Consider the following 22,552-nt stretch of genomic DNA (forward strand, 5'->3'; position numbering starts at 1 on the left):
GTTCTACTTCTTCCTGGTGGGAGTTCAAATAGATCCATGGATACTAAAGAACGTAGACAGAAAGACATTTACAATTGGCGTTTCCACTGGGGTGGTGCCTATGATACTGGCCACCACCAGGGCTTTCATCGTTACAAGCCATCTCAGTTTAGAATGCTGAAGAAAGTGAAGGTAAGGCTGACATTCATTGTTCTATACCTGCTGAGCAATATCAGACAAACAGTTACCCAATACTCCCAAATAAAAATGGCATAAGGTGCTGCTACTCATTAGGCCATTAATATGAAGCAATCACACAGAGAAACAGTTGGCAGGCAGTCTTTAGAATCTCTAAATGGCATTATACTTGATATTATTGTTACCGCAATGAATCTGAGAATTGTTTATCAAACTGCCTGCAGGCAATAGACCATGAAAGTTTTGAGGTGATGTGCACATCCATGCTGGTGGTTGCAGGGTCTATCACACCTATTATAAAATACCTTTATGATCCCTCAAGGAGGTACTTATTCTACAAGAGAACTGTCATGCACTCCAAACCCAATGCTGAACTTCGAGTTTTAGTGTGCATGCATGATGAAGAAAATGTCCACACCACCATTAACCTCCTCCAAGCCTTATATCCAACAAATAGGAGCCCCATGGCTATCTATGTTCTCCACCTTGTGGAGCTTGTTGGCCGTGCCAAACCCCTCCTCATTCCCCACAAGCTGACCAGAAAATCCTCCTCCAAGGCCACCATGTCGCAGCGCATTGTCAATGCCTTCAGATTCTAATAGGAAAGCAATCATCGTGTAGCCTCAGTGCAACCCTTCACTGCAATTTCTCCCTATGCAAGCATGCATAATGAAGTAAGCGCAATTGCGCTTGACAGGAAGATTTCTCTCATAATAGTTCCTTTCAACAGGAGATTTAATGCCAATGGAGGTTTGGAGTTGTTCAAAAAGGCCGTTAGGACAATGAACAATGTGGTCCGTGAAAAGGCACCTTGCTCTGTCGCAATCCTTGTTGACCGGGCCCCCTCAGCAGCTCAAGCTCAAGGCATGTGATAGCAGACTGGGCTTTGTATTGTGTTGCTGTTCTCTTCTTGGGTGGAGCTGATGATAGGGAGGCGTTATCTGTAGTGGCAAGAATGGCAGGACACCCAAAAATTGACTTAACAATGGTTCGGCTACTTAAGGATGGAGAAGTTACCGGTGAAGCGGAAGCTTGACAATGAACTAGTGAGTGAATTTAGAGTCATTACAGCTGGAAACCATCGAGTAATGTACATAGAGGAGGTTGTGGTGGATGGTTCAGGGACAGTTGCTGTGATCAGATCAGTTACAAACTTCTCATGGTGGGAAGACACCATGATGAACAGTCCCCACTCACAGCAGGGTTTACAGATTGGAACGAACATTCAAATTTGGGAACAATCGGAGAGATGCTGGCTTCCACGGAATAGTGATGAATGGGGGGAGAACCAGACAAAGCTTTGAAGGACAAGATGTGACAGAGGAGGAAGCAGAATATATTCCAATTACGATGAGTGGTAGCTATCTTTATAATCATACGATGTAGCCACACTCTGTTCTGTATGATAGAAGATGGTAGCTGTCTTTATATTTATATAACGTAGACACTCTTTAGATAAGCGCATTCAGAAAGAAATTCAACAAACTCCTATTTTAATTATACCAGCTTAGAGCTTTTCACAAACAACATGGAAATTGATCTTAGTATGCTTTGTAGGTTCATGAAATTCTGGATTGGCTGCAATGTGAAGAGCTGCTTGGTTGGCATGTGGAATTTTTAAGTCTGCCATAGGTGAATAAGCCGTGCGACTTCACAACAAGTAGTAGCAATCACTTAGCGTTCGGCCTCTGCAGATGATTGAGAAACAGTATTCTGTGTTTTGGACTTCCATGAAATTGGAGATGAACCAAGAAATATGCAATAATCAGCAAAAAATGGTCATGTTTCTGAACAACTAGACTAATCAGAAACACAGAAGGCATTTAATTGGGCTTTACTAGTTGAGGAAAATAGGATGCCTTGGTCAGGTGATTGCTTGATATATTGAAGCAATCAATCAGGGGTGTCTAGCTGTGGTTGCCTGTTGGCTTATCCCTGAATCGACTTTGAACTTGGACAGCAAAAGCAATGTCAGGATGAATTATGGTAAGTAAAAAAAAATCTCCAATTAGGCATTGATAGATAGATGGATCTGGTAAAAGTTCACCATCAGTAAAGCTGAAGATTCTGTTCTATGGGAGTTGTGTAAGGTTGAGAACCAAGGAAGCCAATAATTTCCAATATATCAAGAGCATATTTTCTTTGAGAAAGAGATATACCATATTTAGAAGGAGCCACTTCTAAACCCACGAAATATTTAAGTGGTCTAAGACCTCTCAAGGCAAAATGATGAAGAAGATAATCCTTTACAAAGGAGAAAGCAGAAGAATCATTGCTGCAAACAAGGATACCATCCACATAAATTAGAATAGCAACAAAAGAAGTAGTAGCTATTTTAGTAAAGAGGGAACAGTCAGATGTTGATTGTAGAAATCCTACACCAAGTAAAGCAACAGATAATTTGGCAAACCATTGGCAAGATGCTTGCTTGAGGAAATATAAAGATTTATGAAGCTTGCAAACACCAATCTCCCTCATTCAATGAAAACCGAGTGGAAGTTGCACGTAAACACTCTCATCCAAGTCACCATAAAGAAAAACATTATTGACATCAAATAACTTGTCATTGGTGAAGACGTTCAGAACAACCAAGTGTGTGAGATTGCTGAGAAGTAGAAGGTGCTGTAGAGGGATGGGGAAATAAGTCACATTCCTTTGATAGAGACAGAAGCACATGGTCACAAGTTGAGGTCTGGGGTATTTGGCTAAGAGGAAAAAGTGTCCTCATGAAATATGATATCACATAAAACAAAACTTTTCTTATTTTCAAGATCATAAATTTTATACTGCTTTTGACCGTATGGATATCCAATCAAGACAGGATGCTTAGAAAATGGGTGAAATTTGGTTTGCTTTAAAGCATGAGTAGAAGGATAGCAAAGACATCCAAAGACTATTAAATGAATGTAAGAAGTTTGAGACCAAAGAGTCTTTCATAAGGAGTTTAACCAGAAAATATAGTACATGGGGCTCGATTGATCATATGTGTAGATATAAGAATCTAACCACCCCAAAATTTAAGAGGTGGGTGACCTTGAAAGCGCAATGTGTGATCCACATATAAAACATGTTGATGTTTATGTTCTACTACATTTTATTGATGAGTGTCCACACAACTATGTTGGTGTATAATTCCATTTTCTTGAAAAAAAATGCTACCCATGAGAATGAATTTGTTTCATTGCATTGTTAAATATTTTAAATGCAAATACCAAGAACTAAATGAGAAAAAAGATCTCAACGTTTATTGGATAAATGTCCTAAACGCTCATGCCAAAATCAATTGAAGGAAACGAAATGATAGAATGACAAGCTGGATTAAATGAAAAGTGAAATAAACCATTCAACCTGATCTCTACCCAAGGGTGAGTTTACAAACAGAAACAAGATTCAAATAAAAAGATGGTACGCAAAGAACATCACATTGAATAAGTGAAGGAATTAATGAAATGGTACCTATATTTGTTAGAGGAGCTTATCTACCATGCAGAAGTATGATAGCAATAAAACCTTTGATGGATGAAAGAAGAGACAGGATTTACAATGTAATGAGTGGCACCACTATCAATTATCCAATTGGAATTGTGGAAAAAGAAAAACTCAAAGATGTACTTGAAAGATTAGTGGTTGGCTAGCTGCTACCTTACTTGATTCACCCTAGTAGGAGGCTTAAGGAGAGTAACTGTTGAACTTGTTCTGCTGTGAAGGGCAATCCGGAGATGTTATCCTCTATATTGGGCTTGGCAAGGGTGTTCTGGGATGCTTGATTTACAGCTGGTTGAAATGATTCCTTGTGAAATCGATGTCCAGGGGGATAGCCATGAAGTTTGTAGCATTTCTTGACTGCATGACCGACCTAATTGCATTGAGTACAAGTAGGTTATTGTCTTTTACCACCCTTGGAATCCCACTTATTATTATTATGAGAACCTTCTCTTTGAGAAAAAAAATTTCCACTTTGTTGTGACAAGCAGTGATCTAAATGCTTGAATGCTCAGTTGGGGCAATATTTCATTATCTCTTTTCTTGCAAAATAAGAGAATGTGCACATTTAACTAATGGAAAAGAATCCATTAACAAAATTTGTACATGGATTACCAAATATGAGTCATGAAGACCCATTAGGAATTACAAAGAACAAATGGGAAAAACCTGTAGATTTGTTAGTTCATTGCATAAAACTTTAGGTTTAGTATAATAACTAGTAACACGTAATTGATCTTGTCTTAAAGATATAATTGCCTTTTCTATTTCAAAATGACAAGGAGCATCAAGTTGAGAAAAATATTCCTTTAAGATCAGACTAAATTTGTAAGCACATTCTCCATAAATCACTCAGCTGGGTAACTCCTTGGAAAGATCCAAGAGTTCACTATGTTATTACTGTGAACCCATTGATTGACATTCAACTATTCATCTCTACTCGTTTATTTATTGATCCATGAATAAACCCAATTTTGTTCTTGGCACTTAGAGCCATAATCATGGCTCTGTCCCATGTTAAATAATTTTCACCAATCAATGGTTGAGAAACAAGATTAGAACCTAAATTATCAGAATGATGCAGATGAAATGGATGATTAATATCAACAGTTGCGTAGATATCTACTGTGATTGATGAACATGGAAGACGAAGATGAAAAAAATAAATCCCTTTTTACCACAGATGAATCTGGAGTTGCAGAACTACCAAAGTAAGTAAATGACAGCAAAGTGTCAACTGGCAGAAAGAAGAAAATGTTCTGACACCATATGAAGAAATATTGTATTTGGAATATTGTGATGTGATATTTCATTACCAGAATTATATATATTTATATATTTTCTATTTTGATAGGTAAGTTTTTGTCCCCATTGGGACTTGAACCTAGAACCTCCCACAAACCCTCCCCATTCCTTTATATATAATATATATATATATATAAGTACATGGTCAACTTCACGGATTACAATTAATACAAAGAATCTCTCTACAAAGGGGAGAAGGTAGGTCAATAGTAGAGGCAAATATGGAATTTGATATTAATCAATGATATAAATCCCTAATAATAAATGAAAATTGAATTCTTAAGGCAACAAAATAAAGCAATGTTGGACAAAATATGTAACAACAACTACAGCCAATAATACTTCACACAACCTGCAAAGGTGACTTAGAAAATAATATCAATTAAATTAGCGGATCTGGGTTGGATTTATGATGTAGGACAACCCTAGGATGGTTGCCTACAATTAAATAAGGTGGGCTATAGCTTTGATCGTTTAAGATTTATGAAGAGAATGGAGAACAAAATTATGTCAACAAGGAAAAGTAAAATGAAAGAGAGAAAAAAGAACAAGGTAAAGAAGAGAAAAATAGGAAATCTTCTAATCTCACTAAGGACTTCTACGAGGCTCACTTAGAAGAAAAACAATAAAGTCTCATCATTGAAAATAATATATATATATATATAAATTGTAAAGTATGTAGATAAATTTGTATTATTCAGCATTTATTCATTAAACTTGTTTTATAGCAGTTGGCCCTATCTATAGGCTTTAGGAAAAGCTAAAAACCTCAACAAAACTATAAAAAATCAAACCAAACCGTTTGCCGTTTGCTCTTCTATTCCTCAAATTGACTCTGTACCCAACAAGTAGTTCCCTGTCCACTAGATTAGATCGGTCAAGTTTTGATGGAGATAGAGTCGTCCTTTTCTCTATCTCATAAAGTTGATTAGAGGCATTTTACCTATTACAAAAATGGTGTGATTTGACTTTTTTTATTTACCGTTCTTAGTCTTTTGAAAAATATGGATGATTCGGGATAGAGTAGTTAGCCCTATCTATAGGCTTTAGAAAAAGCTAATACCCCAATAAAACTATGAACAAACAAACAAAACCTTTACATAATAACTTATCAAAGCTCTTATTTCTTCCAAATATAATAAAATTAAAAGGAAAAATAAAAACCTTCTTTTTAGAATTATAAACTTAAACTTTATCTTGTAATAAAACTTTCTAATAAAAAAGATTTGTAGATTATAAAAATGACTCAAGTAAAAAAGACTTTTCTGTTAAAGTTTAGAAACTTCTTTTTAGGAGAAATTTGGAAACTTCCCAAATTCTAGTATCTTCCTTTTTCTTCCATTTCTTTTTTTTTTGTTTTGTGAATAAATATTGAAGATTCATCCCTATCAATCTAATTGCACTTGTAGCAATTTGCCCAATCCTTTGTTAAATGGATCATATTCACATTAGAGGTTTCAACCTATTTAACATATTTAATTAGTTATGATTCAACCTATACATGGACCCTTTTAACAATGGTGTCATATTAACATGATTATTGCTCAATTGTATGATCCATTTAACCATATAATTTCTATATTCTTTTAAAAAAGAATTGTATTAGTAAGTCACGTTAATTTTATTATGTTTTTATAATAAGTTAATTGAGAAAACATTTTCAATTGTAATTTCTATGTGTTTAGATTGTTGAACATGTTAAATGGGTCATGATTAAGTTACAATAATGTCTAATTAACATATAATTTAACAAGTTATGTAAACCAAACCCAATCCAACCGTTTGTTATGTTTATAGAGATCGTATTTTGTTATCTATATAACAAACATGTAGTATTTTGTTCGTTAGAATTGCAACCCAAATAAGTTTTATATATATTATTGACCTACTACCTAACAATTTAAGTTTTTAGGTCAATTGATAGCTTCACATTGTATTAGATCCGTAGTTATTTGGAAGTCATGAGTTTGAACCTCATCACGTGCTTATTTCTTCCAATTTATTAAGCCCACATGCAAGTCTAAAAGAAGGTTGCTCATGAGATAAAATTAAGGCTATAGCTTGTTGATGTCCTATCTAGCAAAATCCACATGGACACAACTTACCATGTGTCTAATATATCCAATGTGAGCTCCATCATAACATGATCGATTACAGAACATCATGTGTCTTAGTATGTAGTAAAACATGCTCAAGATCACTCTCCACTAACATGACATGTAACGTATCTCACCTTTGATCTCCAATGTATGGACAAATCCATATTCTCCTTACATAGTTCCTATGCCATAATGTTATATCATCTGGTCTCTCGTACCTCCAAATATATTCCTGAGCTACCCAGATGCCCACAGAATATGGATGCTCACCTATGGTGGATGGGGGTCTCTATTACTATACTCCTTGGTGAAGGAGACACTACGTGCACCAGAGAAGGTTGATTGTTTCATCCCTGCTATAGGAAGGATACTTCCTCCATAATATTTGTAGCTAGATGATTTGCTACATCTCCCTCAAAATTTCATCCTTGACATAGCGCTGTGATGCTTATATGTTTGTCTGAGTTTGGAATAGGGCTCATAAAATGAATTTGGTGCATCTCAATGGTGGAATCAACCTTCCAATCATTGAGCACTTTTGGACTAGTTTAAGGGTCTTGGTTTGGTGTCTAGAGGTTTACCGAGGTTGGATTAACAAATATCAAACTTATCTTGACCAAAATTAGAGATAAGGGACCGGTGTATCTTTATGACACATGTCATCCCCAAAATGTTCTATGTAATAATTGATCCATTAACATGAGAGTTACTATTTTGGAGCACTATAAGAAGGTTCCATTTCCTACCAAACAAAAAATAAAAAATAAAAAATGTTTTTCCTACTTTTTTAGGTTCTCTCTTTGATTCCACTGCCATTCTTTTCTTTCTCACCTCTTACTCTACTCCACTCTTACCTCAGACTACTAAACAACTCACCAATATGGTTGGCCTCCTACAAATAAGAACCATATTGAAACAAGCTTAAATGAGTTTGATATATTAAGCTAGTTTAATAATGTCAAAAGATTTGCTTCAGTTATGAAGGAGTTTTACCTAGGTTGAGCCATTTTTAATAACTGACATAACATGAATTGGACATGAACACAACCGATTTTTGCCCCTTTGTATAACATTTTTGTTCTCATTCATAGAATAAGTATAAGTGTAAAGCATAAATTCTGTTAAATTTTTCACTTAGTCAAGACTTATTTTCAAAATTAATAAAGAAAAAAAAAGTGAGCTTATAATAAGGGTGTGAAATTTCCCTTACCTGTCATAAAAGCATACTCTCATTTATAAGAAAGCATCAATAGTGAAGGAAAAATAAAAAATTTAAGAAACACACATTTAAGGTTCCAATGAGTTAGGGCTAAGACTTTGCTTAGAATTATGATACCTCACTTTACCTTTCAGTAAAGAAGCTTAAAATTGCAGTTTGTAGGGCATAAGGAGAGGAAAAAAATTTAAAGTGACTTTACTTGTGTTATTGGGTCTCATTAGTGGAAAAAGAAAAATGAGAAGATAATAGCCTCCTCCAAAACCAAAATGTTCACCTCAAAACAGGTGAGACTTGGAGAAAAATGTAAAGAGAGGATGAAGAAGGTCATGTGGTCCTTAGATCTACTCCTTCCACACTGAACCAACAACACCGTCCCCTCCCTTCCCATATGCATGTATAATTTTTGCCATGTGAGCCTGCTTAGCTTAGAGGTTAGTTTAATGCATTTGCAATATCATTGGTTAGTTTTGAATTGCTGTTTTTTTCTCCATTTGTTGGAATTTTTACGTGATTGATACAGTTACTTGGAAATTAAAGCATATTGAAAAGGCTTATTCTCCTTTCTTCAAAGTTCACCAACAGAAAAATACTTCTAGTTTTGAGGTAACCTTTTTTTTCTTTTCCAAATTTTTTCATTTTTTTGAGTATATGTTTAGCATCATGCATCATCCAATTGAGTAAATGAGCCGACTCATTTAAATGATGAGCTGAGTTCAATATATGATTTGTATTTAAAGCACTAATCAGAATGTCTAAAAACATAGAGCTGTTTGTTTGACCCAGTAAGCTTGCCACCCACTAGATCTTTGGGTCTTTCTGAACTAATAAATTTTTCCTATGTCTAAACTTCCTATGTTTTTGTGCATTTTGACTGTTTGATTGGGTCATTACCAATGCTTATCCTTTTTTCTATTGGATAGAACATGGCATTCAGGATTTGTAGCCACCATGCTTCAGTTTCTAGGACATACTAGAGAGATCTAACAAGGGAGAGCCAAATTGGTTTTGGCATGCAAAGGAATAGGGATTTAGCGATGGACAAGCCTAATATAAACTCAGAGAGCAGTAAAACAGAAGTAGAATAAAAAAAATTGCAAAAAAATTTGATTGCAGGCATTTATTGGAAACAGTGCTGTACAAAGCGAAGGGACAGAGTATATAAACTTTAGGAGTATAAGTTCACATAGTTGCAGATAGAAACCCATAGAATGGTGTTTTATGAATATGAATCAGTTGTTTTTTTATTATTTTATTTTATTATTTATTTATTTATTTTTTTTTTTGTGTATACACATGGAATACCCTACTCAATTCATAAATGGGGAAGAGCAAATTACCTGCTGTAAACCTGGATTTGTTGACCCCTTATCACCATACTTAGGAGCCAATATTTATGGTTAAAAGTAAGACACAACCTTCAATTTGTTCCCAAACTATGGCCAGTGAACAATTGGTTGCTAAGTTCTTTCCAACTATCATTGTAAGGAAGTGGAGACTTCTCCTGCATTGCTAGAAGCATTTGTAGGATTGGCTCTGGTTTTGAAGAAGAAGCAAGCAATGCAAAAAGCTCTGTAGATATTGTTGGCAACATTGAAGGCAAGGTATCTCCAACCCATTTTATATGTTCAATGGCAGTTGAAATCTCACTAGCATCAGCTAAATATTTCAGGAAAATCACATGGGAGTCTGAATGTCCTACATCATAAGTGAGACCACAGAGCAACTTGGAAGCAAAAAGAAAATTACCTGCAAGGAGCATATGGAATTAACTAAATTAATAACATATTCAGCAACCTTTCAACATGTAAAACATCACATAGAAGAAACAAATGGTTAAACACCACTAACACGAACCATAACATTGAACTTTTTCACATATATCTTTCCATACATATAAAGACTGTACCTTCTTTGCAGATGTAAAGAATAAATGTATTTAATATTGTTTGCGCAAGCATTACATCCTGTTCAACAGACTTCTTGAAAACTTCAAAAGCAGATTCAAATTTCTTCTCCTGACAAAGCCCCTCAAGCAGGGATGTGTAGGTTGTAGCATCAGGGTTTACTCCTTTCTCCAACATATGTTGAAAGAGCCACTGAGCCTCTTGAATTTGGCCTATTTCTGAGAACTTTTGGATAAGGATGTTGTAAGTCTTCAAATTTACACCATATCCACTTGCAAACATCTCATCCCAAAGCCTTTTTGCAGGGCGCAATAGATCCTCTCTACAGCATGCTTCCATTAGACAATTATAGGATGAGATATCTGGATCCAGCCCATTCTTCTTCATCTCCTGAAGAACCCCATAAGCTTCTCTCACTCTCCCAGCCTTGCACAAGAATGAAACCATCACACTGTAAGTCTCCAAATCTGAGAAGTAGTTTCTAGAAGACAAAATATGAAAAACCTCCAGTAATTCATCGGCTTTTCCACGCTTACAAAGATTTCTACCCAAATTGCTCAAAGTTAGCAGAGTTGGAAAACTTTCTTTTGAAATCATGAACTTGAAAAACAACATTGCAGAACCAGGATCAATAGATGAAACAGATCCTACCAATGCATTAAGAACATCATTCCCAATTGGGAAATTCCCATTTATAATCACTTCACCCAATTCCTTTGCTTCAGGTATCCGTCTCTCTGAAATCAAAACAAAGATAAACTCCCTATAATCATTCTCCCTTGGAGCTACCCCAAGCTTTCTCTTCTTCTTCAAGACCTTCTCTACTTCAGCCAAACTTCCCTTCAATCTAAATGCCTCAGTAACAATCCGATACGCCATAAAATCAGGTTTATATTCCCTGCTCCTTAACTCCTCCAGTAACTCAAAAGCTTCTGACACCCTGGAGACCTGACAAAGCCCGTGAATGATTAAAAGTGCAATAATGGACCCGTTAATTTCGGAAGCATGCTTTATAACCTCGTCTAACAGACTTAAAGTAGTACCCAACTCAGCATTTCTACAAAACCTCCATATGAAAACACCAAATCCAAGAGAATTCAAAGGGACACCGTGATGAATCATTTCATCAAACACTCTTTGGGCATAAACAACACACCCATCAGATGCAAGAGCAGCAACAAGGGAGTTGCACGTATCTGGTCCAATCTCGCGACTAAGCGCGCTAACTTCATTAAATATCAAGAAAGCATTCTGGGTTCTCTTCCCTATAATATGTGAGGCAATCACTGATCGATAAACCGAAGAATCAAGCACAATTTTCTGGGCTTTCACATCTTTCAAGAGCCTTTCAACCGCATTGAATTGGCGGGAAATGGAGAGAGACTTAAGGACTGATTGATAGCTGATGGAAGTGTGAGCAAACCCTGGTTTCTGAGAAGCCCAATAGAAGAAACCGAGAGCGAGTGAATGATGGTGAAGGAGGAAGGGGTCGATGACTCGGGCGACGAGTGAGGGACTCAGCAATTCGTGGCACCCGAGTCGATGTAGAGTCTGCTCCAGTGAAGGGCTCCATGATCGAGTGGGTCTCGACTGGTTTGAAGCTGCGATTAGAGCTCGGCTTATTCGAATTGCCGCCTCAATCGCCGAAGGTTTCATCGTAGAGAGTGGTCGTTGCTTCCCGCCAAGTTGTGATTCCCACTATTTCCCACTACGAACTTGTAAGGGCTGTTTGGAAACAGACAAAGTACCCATACATTAGATTATTCTTTCAATATTGTTTTTTGAAATTAAATAGGATTTCAATTGAAGATCTATTTGGTAACTTTTCAAAAACAGTTCTAAAAAATTATTTTTGAAACAATTTTCTGGACTTAGTTTTCCTAAAAATATTATACACATAAATTATACATAATATACAAATTCTTAAATTATTTTCCATATTTTCTATAATATTGAAGGTTCTTCTCGATATTTTCAATTATTATTAAAAAACAAATTTATTTTTAAAACTCAATATGTTTTTAGACCAAATTCTTAAAAAACGGAAATTAATTTTTATTCTAATACATAAAAAATAATTTCCAAATAAACCCTTAAGCAGCTATTTTTGTCTTTTTATTTTAAAAAACTTATTCTTAAAAGTTATTTTTGAAGAACAAGAAGCACAGATAGGTTTATTCTTCTAAAATAAATTCCTTATTGTAGTAATAGTAATTAAAATGATTGTTTATTCAATTGAATTGCCTTTTCTTGTCAAAATGTTTTTACTTATAAAATTCAGAGTGAAAATCCAATAGACTAAGATAGCTACAACCTCTTCAATAGTTGTGTTACTCTGCTTTCTATGGAGGCTTCAAGACCTCAACAGAGCATTTTTACCATGCCCCACATAAGAAGGAAGAAAAAAAAAAGAAGGGAAGAACCCATCATTAAATGAACCAGGGCTTCAAATTTAGTTTTGATTGGATGAATTCAATTTGCAAGAAGCCAAAGATAACATCCAATCACTAAATTTAGAGGCATCAGTACAATCTTGTTTTATTTTTATTTTGTTTGTACAAGGCAAGTAATATCACACTGTACACAGCTTACTAAAAGACACAAGGATATACAGAGACCAGTAGGCATTTTTACAGTATAGTATTTGTGTCTGAGTTACTTCTATCCAGTATCAGGACATAGCAGTAAACCCTCTGCAACAAGAGGAAGGGGAGACTATTTACATTGTCCTTTAGTCTCTTTGTATATCGTTTCTTTTTTCCAGAAGAAGCATCTGATATGTCTGCACAGTTTCTACTTATGGAAGTGTATGTATGGGAAGGAAGGTATTAAGAGTAGGATCTGATCAATTTGAAATTCTGAAGAGTTCGACATTTGAAGATGTTCCCAAAGAGGAAACTCATTGTTGTCTCTTGGGGGGCCTTTGGTGAAAGATTGGAGTTCTTCACCTGCAGGATGGAGTGCCCAATTTGTTGGCGAATTGAATCAATAATTTGGGGGTTGACTGGATTACCAGTCACATCTGTGACATAGAAGGTGTCTTTGGCTTTCCCACCTTCTGTTGATATTTCTGCTCTTTTAATACATAAACTGTTCTCCCTGAATACCCTGGTGATATCAGACAGAAGTCCAAACCGATCTTCAGTGCGGAGTTCTAGCTCCAGTCCCTACAAAATGAGGAAATATGTGTTAGCATGACCACAGGTGGGTCTCCTGAAACAAAATACTCTTGACTCAATCAGTTGCTTACCTCAGATGCTCGCCTTTCAATTGCTGCTTCAAGACACTCTATGACACGTTCTCGCTCAGCATCTGAGCTCATAGGGAGTCCATCAACATGCCTGATATAATATTCCTATATCAAACCAAAATTTGTTTTCAGTCAAACACATTCAAAAGGTGGTAGCAATTCAACATAGCCATTCTGCAAAAATGTATGCAGCAAGTTGACTTTCTGACTCCCTTAAGGTTTAAAATAGTTGTGTTCCCAATTCTACCAAGATTTGCAAACTTGTTGAACCATAGAATTTTCATTTGTTGAGTCATGTTATCAACTTGTTTTGCCCAAACTTCATTTCCAATAATAAATTTTTGTGAAATTTGACCTTACCTGATAAGCTTCCATCCGCCCTGTGTGGACCACTCCATGAAAAACTACATACTGCATGTCTGTTAGAGTGCAGACAGTATCAAACAACAACTTTGGCCGATCTTTTGACCTCATAGTAATCACAGTATAATCCTTCTCAATACAATCCAATACAGTTACATGGGGCCTTGAGCTCTTATCTTTCCCAAGTTCTGCTCTTTCCACTCTTTGATAGTCGCGGTCTGCAAACATAATCTGATGTAACCTTCTCTCCCTATGTGTAAACCCAGGGGGTGAAAGTGTCATTTTTGCTGTCTTCAAGTCATTGTTTCCTTTCAGAACATTGCAAAGAAGTTCCTTTATTTTTGAGAGTCGATTAGGGTCTTCAATCGCACACCCTGTGGAATCATCTGTAACATGAACAACAGCTGCTGCTCTAGCATTGTGTGTCCATATCTCAGCATTCACCACATTACAGTGAAGGTCTGCAAGAACTGCACACACTTCGGACAGTAGACCAGGCCTGTCTGTACCACTCAATTCAATTGAGGTGTGATCTTCAGAGGGCATCACCCCAACAGTCCCTCTCATTGGAGGCACAAAGCTGGCATCTCTTTCAAGTGTCTGCAAACGTACAGATAAGACCAGAAACATTTAAGTTTTGGAACTCTAGCTAAATAAAGGACATTTAGGGATGCCGGGGAAAAGAACAATCTCAGTGGGTAATGATTGAAAACTACTTCTGGTTGTTTGAATGGGAGAGGTTGAAAACTGAGAAAATATGAACTGAACACCAATAACAAGGCCACTGTTTCAGTTGGATGTGTTGAAATTTCTGTGGAGGCTTTGTTTATGGACTTCATTTTAAAAACCTGGTTCATAGATTCGATTTTTCCTCTTCTTCCCCTCATTGCAGCAGGAGAAACAGCCTACTTGAGGAGTAATATATGCAAAACAATGGTTCTTGTAACTAAAAACATTCTTGGCTAAAGAGACTTCAAAATCTTAGCCGAAAAGACAATGCATGATAATGTAAAATCTTTAATCATCTAACAGGAAAAATAAAAATCTTTCACTTTTTTTATCCTTTTCCTTTCATGGCATAAGATTTGCATAGGTCACAACCAATTCAATGACGGTTCAGCATCTGTTATGCGGCAAGTAAAAATCAAAGGGATTCCTTGATTAGAAAAAACAAAGAAAAACAGAAGGAAAACTGCTTACTTTTGTGATATAATTGATGACCCCTTTGTCTCTGATTTTGTTTCCATCTCCATCGACCACATTGAACACTGAACATATGAAATTTCAAAGAGAGGAAAGGATGAGGAATCTAGGAAAAGCATTCTTTTTAATACTGATTTAGGTAATTGAACAAAGAACCATACCATCCATGAACCATCCCCCATCAGATGAGATGTATGCTTTGGTTATAACAAGGTTCATGTCTGTTAGAACTTGGACTACTTCCAGGAGAATTCCATGTTTGTTAACACTGTCAACCTAAACAAGATAATACATGTAGTCATAAAACCCGAGAAATTATAGAAGATAAACCAACTGAAATGCACCCTCAAGATATTTCAACCTACTGGAAAATGCCCAAATGAGAAAATCAGCAGCAAAACACCAGCCTTACCTGAATAACAGTGGCTTCCTCGCTGGCATCATTGTCAATTACAACTCTGCAATAACATGACCCAGATTAGATGATGGAGTTTCTCTCTTTCAAGAAATAAATTTCTCATGGAGCTGACATAACAAACCATAACAGTGAATGATCAATCAATATTCAGAGGAAGATGGAGGAGAAGAAGACAATAAAGGAGCACAGTTCAACCCCACAGGCAAAATTGCAGGAATAGTTCAATTTTAAAAGCAAAATTGCAAGATTTCAAAGCCTTGAAACAATCCCACCCCACAATTAGGAAAGGAAAAAACTAGAAGATTTCACAAAGACTTCTGCTTAGACTCTGGAAGCTAAAAAAAAAAAAAGGAAAAAAAGAAAAGAAAAGAAAAGAAAAAGGAACAACCCAAACAGGGACGATTTGATTTCCATAAGAAATCTGAAAACAACATAAAACTTGTAGAAAACTCAACCCTCTGTTTGGTTGCAGAGAAAACAAAGGGAAGGAAAAGAAAAGAAACGAAAATTCCAGACTCATGTTTAAACATTCGATCCAACTAAAGCAAATAAACTGATTTTCTTATGTGGTAAGAATCGAAAAGCCCAAGTTGAACAAATTTCCCTTCTTCCCCCACATTTCATCCGCAACCAAAGGTAGCCTGAGCTTATCTTCCCCATCCCATTCATCACCTTGTGATAAAACCAGAAAAGGCAAAAAGGAAACCAGAAAAAGCTACAGCCACAAAAATCTCAACCATAACACCATAATCACCCAAAAAAAACACCCATGAGACAAACTCAGAGAAATCAAAGAGAAAAATAGAAAAAAACGGACAGGTGTGAGCAAAATACCTGGGTGGGTTCATCCTCCTGATAAGCTTAGCATACTCATCATCCATGGCCGAAAGTAAATTTGCGCAAACCACGCAATAACTCGGTGTAAAATAGGGAGATGGAGCACCCACAAAGCCAAAATCCCAAAAGAAAACGATAGTGTTGAGATTCTATACGCTATAGAATGATGTCTCCAACATTGAAGGAAACAAGTCTGGATAGAGAGAGAGAGAGAGAGTGAATTACTGAAGACGATAGGGAGAGAGAAAAAGGTCGATTTGAAGGTAAAAGGCAAGAATGACCTCAGACCGTTAGATTTGCCCGGAGGCGTTTTTATATCAATTTACCGGTTATGATTGGTCAGACTGGCGGTTACTTTCTGCCCGCGGTTTCAGAGTGAACTGCGTCCACTTACCCTTTTCGCTAATAATTTTTTGGGGGTGTGTTTATGTGTTAAGTATCCGTACGGGAGGGTGGAGGATTCGAGGCCACGTGATGGTGAGGGAGGTGAATGGCACGTGGCAGGTACAGATCGGTCGGATGTTTGCCGGTATTTTGGCGGCAATTCCAGCGTGATCCACTGGTTTCCTGCCCACGTTAATTCAAGTGCCTAACTACTCGGTCTTGGCCCCTCTACCCAAAATACCCTTCATCCCACCCCAACCCAAGGGCAGTTTAGCACTTAATTAGATAGCTTTATTTTTAATTTAAAAGGATAAATAAATAAACACGTGCTTCTTTAGATTTGAAAGATATTTTTCTGTCGGTCATGGAACAGCCTAGAAGGTGTGATCTTTCCATCAATCTTCAAATTTTATTATTATACATAATGGAAAGTTTTCTAATTCTAAAATATTTTTAGAATAATCATAATTTCAAAACTTGTTAACAAATATTCTAAAAAATTCTAAATTTAGAGATAAACATAATTTTAAATTTTAATAAAAATAATTTTTTAAAAATAAAAATATAATAGAAAATACAAAATATTCTCTTCCTAATTCTTATCCTAAGCATCTTAAAAACTTACCTTAAATTTTATAATTTTGAATAACTCAAATCTCTATATAACCCCGTATTTAAATTTAATGAAATCATGTTTCCATAAAGAAGTAAATTGCATCTTATTAGTAATAAATAAATAAAATATCCTAACAAGATTCATTTTTTTTTAAATAGTTTTAAAAATTATTGTCTTTTTAAAAATAAACCTATATAAGAATAAAAAATAAAAAATGCATATAAAATATACAAACTCAATTAAGATTGGTAACATGGCATGAGGCAGAGGGCAGAGGGCAACCCCAAATTGTAAATAGACTCTAAGTGGAGGTAGGCTCTCAAACACCATCAACCCTAACCTACCCATAAACCTATTCTCATTATTACCACTTGATTTTTATATATATATATTGGATTGCTAAAATAATGATAAGTTGAAGACAAACCTAGTGAAATGTGATCCATTAGTTTATTGTCACTCCCTCTATGCTCCTTGTTCTAATTGATGACCACCAAGGGTGACACTTGAACCCTAATCCCGAAATTTTCTCATACCAAATTGGGAAACACATGGACTTGTCTATCCCACTCTCCTGACAAAAATATCTTTTTTTCTTTTTTTGGGTATGGAAGGGGAGGGTATTATAGTCATTTCAAGTAGTAAAATTATTGTTGGGTAATAGTTCAGTAAAGTTGACACCCAGGAGGCTTAAGCACTTGGAAGATTCCCTGCAATACTGGAGCATCATAATCAATGCTTTCCACATAACGTGGACGATCTGTCCCGAAAATGGGCTTGACCAGGCCAGCCCAGCCCAGCCCAGCTAGCCTAAACCCTTTTCTCTATTTTCCCTTTAAATCAAATAGAAGTTTGACTCTTAAGATTGTCAACATCAGCGTGAACCGGTCCAATTATTTACGGCCACGTGGTGGGGGTGTGAAATATGAAATTTCTGGAAAAAGAGTATGGGATGATTGGGCTTGGGAGGATGGAGGGTGGATATGAACCGAGAGCCGCCTAAAAAGGGCCCACTAAGAAGATAGGTGCACACTAAGTTACATAGAATTAGTTTGGTGGGCTAATAATGGAACAAAAGGGTGGGGCCCATTTCCTTAATGTTGGAATCATAATATACTGGCCCAACTTGACAAGGGCGGTGTTTACTGGATGCAGATTGCTGACATGGCACCTTTCCCCAGATATTTTTTATTTTATCAAAATTTCTTCAACTTCTACATTTAGATTTTTTTTCCCTCTGTATAATTATTTAAATTATATATTCGATAAAATTTTTTAAAAAAATTCAAAAATGTGCAGAAAAATGTCAATTTTTTAGAATGTTGGGGAAAATAGTTTTGAAAAACAGTTTTTTAAAATTGTTTTGTAAAAAATAGCTTTGAAAAACAGTTGTATGATAAGAATATGATTTGGGGAATAAAGTGGAGAAGAAGATCAGGATGGAAAAGAGGCACAGGTGGAAGAGGGAGGAAAACACAAATTGAAAGTAGAATATCTGGTTGGTTCCTGGACAAGGTGGTGAGCCCACATCGAATCCAAGGATTAAGACATCAAAGTTGATATCTTATATGCATAGAATTTTAAATAGATGGAGCATTGACTAAGACATTGCATTCCAAGTATCCCTTTGAAAGTCATACATTATTGCTATTATTCTAATGGCTTAGCAGCCCCCTCAAGGGTTATTTGCCTGTTTGGATGCACATTAAGTTTGCCTCCAACATTGAAAACCCATTCAACACTCTTCACACGAATATCAAATTCAAAGATTCCAAACACTCCTGTAAAGATTTAAGATTCGGTTTTGTAAAACATTAATATTTTTAAAAATAAAATACTAAAATTATTTTTTAAAACTATTCTAAAAAAATAAGTGAAAACAACTCAAATATATTATAAAAAAATATCATGTTTTTTTATTGTTACTAATAAAAAACATAAAATAATTTTTAGTTATCAAACTTGTTTTCTGTTCTAAAAAAGAATTTTGGAATAAATTTTGATGATTTGCTTTTGGAAAAAACAATTGTGTAAGAATACCTTCCATACATCATTATTTTTTTCTTCCCTTTATGTACCCTAAGTCTTTATTTTTTTATTTTTTTTAATTCAAGATATTTTAGGTGTAGTCAAGCATATTGTAAAAGTCTTTGTAAGGTTATACCAATTGTCCTTTTTCTTTTAGGTGTTGGGAAGCAGCTAAGAACACATGACAAAAATGTGGATAAATCATAGGATGAATTTACTACGGTTTGTCTATTCCGAATCTTGACTTGGTATGGCAAATTATTATGATTCTTTGCTTTATCAGAAACTTACACACTATCTAAAGTAGTAGAATTCTTTGGTAGGGCCCTTTTTTTAACAACTGGGTATGTGATATTATGACTTAATAAATCATATAATATAAATATATTTATACTAAAAGAGAAATAATTCCCTTTCTGCAAATGAAACCCACTCATCTGACACCACAGCCCCTTCAATTAATGGAGTTGGTGATGAAAAATATGGAGTGCAAGTGCAACAAAGAGCACAAGGCATGGGATTTGAATGGCTTTGTGGCATCAGATCAGCGTCACCCCTGCAAATGAATGAATTCCACCAAGGATGATGCCATCACGTCAACATGACAAAAGAACCCTCGAATAAATAAATGAAGGAAAACTCTCAAATAGAGAGTGAGGGTTTACTTGAGATGTGAATGGAGGAGATGGGGTTGTTGCTTGTTTGTGGTTATTGGGTGATGTTGACTGAAAAGGTTAGAGGTGGCTGATGGCTCTCTCAATCTCAACGCCCCAAAATCTGATAGTGGGAGTTGAGTGTCAGAGTCAGCAATGAAGGCCTTTGGTTCGATCATGGTTTTTGCCCTTTTGGCTTTGTGAAATGTAGGTGCGGAAGGGACGCTTCCATTTCCACTACACATGTACTGTGTCCACGCTATATTCTCTTAGTGGGTCGTCCCCCCTTTCTTCATATCTATGTGCCTTGCTCCCTGCTTCCGGTTAAAAATATGAAATTGAATTAGGGATTCATACACACAGAACCCACCCTCCGGTTGACACCTCTCATGAAACCTTCTGAAATGGGCCACCTAGGCTACTTCATAGGCCCAATGGGCTAATGGGCTACTCCTTACTTTTGCTTGATTTAGATCAGGCCTGGGCCTTGCTCTAGGTTTCGTAAATTGGAGTCTGTATCTGGTTTTTTGCCCATTTAATGTTTTTCTTATTGTATAATTCAGTAGTGTCTGCCCATTTCATACATATACACATGATGTTTTGGAAGTGATTTTGGTTAAAACGTTTCTTATTTGCAACACTTATTTAAGCGAATGTTTTAATGATATTTGCTATGATGTTCATGAATGGTTTAGAATATTACAAAGATTTTAATCTTTGGACCGTTAGAGATGGGGTTACTTCGATAGTTTATACAAGTATTTTTGCTTCACTAATTACTACTATTCTAGATACATGATGGTATGGGATTATTTGGACTACAAGATCAAACTAAATTATAGAGCAAGATTTGATAAGTAATAGTCAACAAATTGAAATTCATTTGTGAAGTTGTATGTTACAAGAAAAGAGAAGTTGGGATCCTTAACTAGAACGAAGAACAACCAACTATTTTTTATCATTTGTTCTTTACTTGGGTAGAGAAGAATGCTATGTTGATGTCATAGCTTCTTAATTCAATGACTTCAGATATTAGTGTCACTTTCCTTTCAACTTCCTACGGTTCATGCTATTTGAGATGTTGTGGTTCAAACATATTTTGATGGTAATGATGCTTCTTAGATTTATGAACTTAGGCGCAAGCCACATGTCGACCACCCAACCATTTTGACCATGATCGTGTCGTCCAAAGAAAACTTGTCCATACTCCAATAATGTTTTCTCTTCCTTTTTGATAGTGAGTAATTGTTCATGCCCCTAAAAAGCTAATATGAACTAGCTAAAAGAATGATATGGTGATTTAACAAGTATAACAAATCAAACATTTTTATACCTTTGTCCTAAGCCATGATGAATTGAAAAACTTTGTCTTAGTTTGACACTAGCTTTTTTTATCAAAGCGGAATTGTAACATAAATTTTTGAAGTCTCTTAAATATTCTTCAAGAGACTGTGACCTTTTCTTTTTAGTCATCCAATTTTTTTTTTAGATTTTTTCTTTCTCAATTGTAATTAAAGCAATTACTATTTAAGAGAAGTTCATGCCTCATATGTCATTTTAATACTAAAGATCATCTTCAAAACATCTTCTTTCATGGTTGCAAGAAGCCATGGAGTGACAATTCCTTCATTATTGATTCATAGTTGGTATTGTGGGACATGGCTTCTATTTCCTTCATTATTTTCAATTTCTTGGATATTAAGGTTAGTTTTTTTGTGGGTTTAAAGAGAAAGACATGGCTTACAAGGATATGTCAACCCAGCATTTGACTACAATCATTTGCATTTTTTATTTAAATAATATTATTTTAAAAATTTTAGGATGATGTGTCTTATTGTGCCATGATTTGACATCATCATCGGAGTAATTAGAGGTGAAAAAAGTAAGGATGGACATGAATATAAGAGTTATAAAAACCATGGTTAAGGTGTGTTTGGTAGTTTAAAGCATTTGATCAAGGTTTGGTGGAGATGACTTCTTCAATGGATCCTTTATATAAAGCCACTACCATTTTAAACGAAATATTAAAATCAACGTCATGCAAAGTATATGAAGCTTAAAAATGTGCATGTCTTCAAAGTCATGCAAATTCTTTGCATGACTTACATGCTCTATGGATATTGCATGCATGTCGCTTAAATAAAGTCTAGTTGATTTTTTAATTGCATGGAAAGAACATGGTAGTATGATTTAGTCGAGATGGGATAAAAAACAACATTGATATTGTACTTGTGTTTCAAAAATAGTTGTGCACAGATCATGCATGTAAGAACTACTTTTGAAACAAATAACCATTAGGAAAGAATTTAGAAAACCAAAAATAACCTTTAAAATATGTTGTGATTGCAAACTTCAAAAACCATTTTTCTAAAATACACATTCATTATTTTATACAAGGTGTGAGTGTCATCATTGAGTGAGAACACATTATCACTTTGTGAAAAATATTGGTCAACAAGGTGCATCCAATGTCGGGATCAATAATTTGTTAAGCTTAAGAATGCTATGCCTATTGAGATTGAGACAATCATTTCATACAACCTTTTGTCCTTCATTCCAACACTTAAAGAAGAGTAGAGATATGTTACTATGAGTGATCATGTCTTGTTCCAA

General features: G+C 35.6%; 2 protein-coding genes across 6 annotated transcripts; both read right to left on the reverse strand.

The window, feature by feature from the left end:
• Positions 1-3,475: 3,475 nt before the first annotated feature.
• Positions 3,476-12,048, reverse strand: LOC100267007 (pentatricopeptide repeat-containing protein At5g14080). Of its 4 annotated transcripts, XR_787605.2 has the most exons (4): positions 10,839-12,048; positions 10,190-10,613; positions 9,621-10,029; positions 3,476-4,033 (listed from the first exon to the last, which is right to left on the reverse strand). XR_787605.2 is itself a non-coding variant. In XM_059742846.1 (3 exons), the coding sequence occupies exons 1-3, from the start codon at positions 11,841-11,843 to the stop codon at positions 9,701-9,703; spliced, it is 1,758 nt and encodes a 585-aa protein (XP_059598829.1). In that variant the 5' UTR covers positions 11,844-12,048; the 3' UTR covers positions 4,157-9,700. The 4 variants fall into 4 exon arrangements, 2 of the variants coding, with proteins under 2 accessions (XP_059598829.1, XP_002274670.1); XR_787602.3 differs by having other exon boundaries at positions 10,190-12,047; XM_059742846.1 differs by lacking the exon at positions 3,476-4,033 and having other exon boundaries at positions 4,157-10,029.
• A 568-nt stretch (positions 12,049-12,616) lies between these two features.
• LOC100248040 (ACT domain-containing protein ACR6) lies at positions 12,617-16,657 on the reverse strand. 2 transcript variants are annotated; one of them, XM_002271988.5, is made up of 7 exons: positions 16,256-16,657; positions 15,416-15,461; positions 15,165-15,279; positions 15,001-15,068; positions 13,798-14,400; positions 13,438-13,542; positions 12,617-13,354 (listed from the first exon to the last, which is right to left on the reverse strand). In XM_002271988.5, exons 1-7 carry the CDS (start codon positions 16,300-16,302, stop codon positions 13,016-13,018), a joined length of 1,323 nt encoding a protein of 440 aa, XP_002272024.1. In that variant the 5' UTR covers positions 16,303-16,657; the 3' UTR covers positions 12,617-13,015. The 2 variants fall into 2 exon arrangements, with proteins under 2 accessions (XP_002272024.1, XP_019080912.1); XM_019225367.2 differs by lacking the exon at positions 16,256-16,657 and adding an exon at positions 15,543-16,189.
• Between the last annotated feature and the right edge of the window lie 5,895 nt (positions 16,658-22,552).

Source organism: Vitis vinifera, chromosome 14 (genome assembly GCF_030704535.1).
Source record: "Vitis vinifera cultivar Pinot Noir 40024 chromosome 14, ASM3070453v1".
NCBI lineage: Eukaryota > Viridiplantae > Streptophyta > Magnoliopsida > Vitales > Vitaceae > Vitis > Vitis vinifera.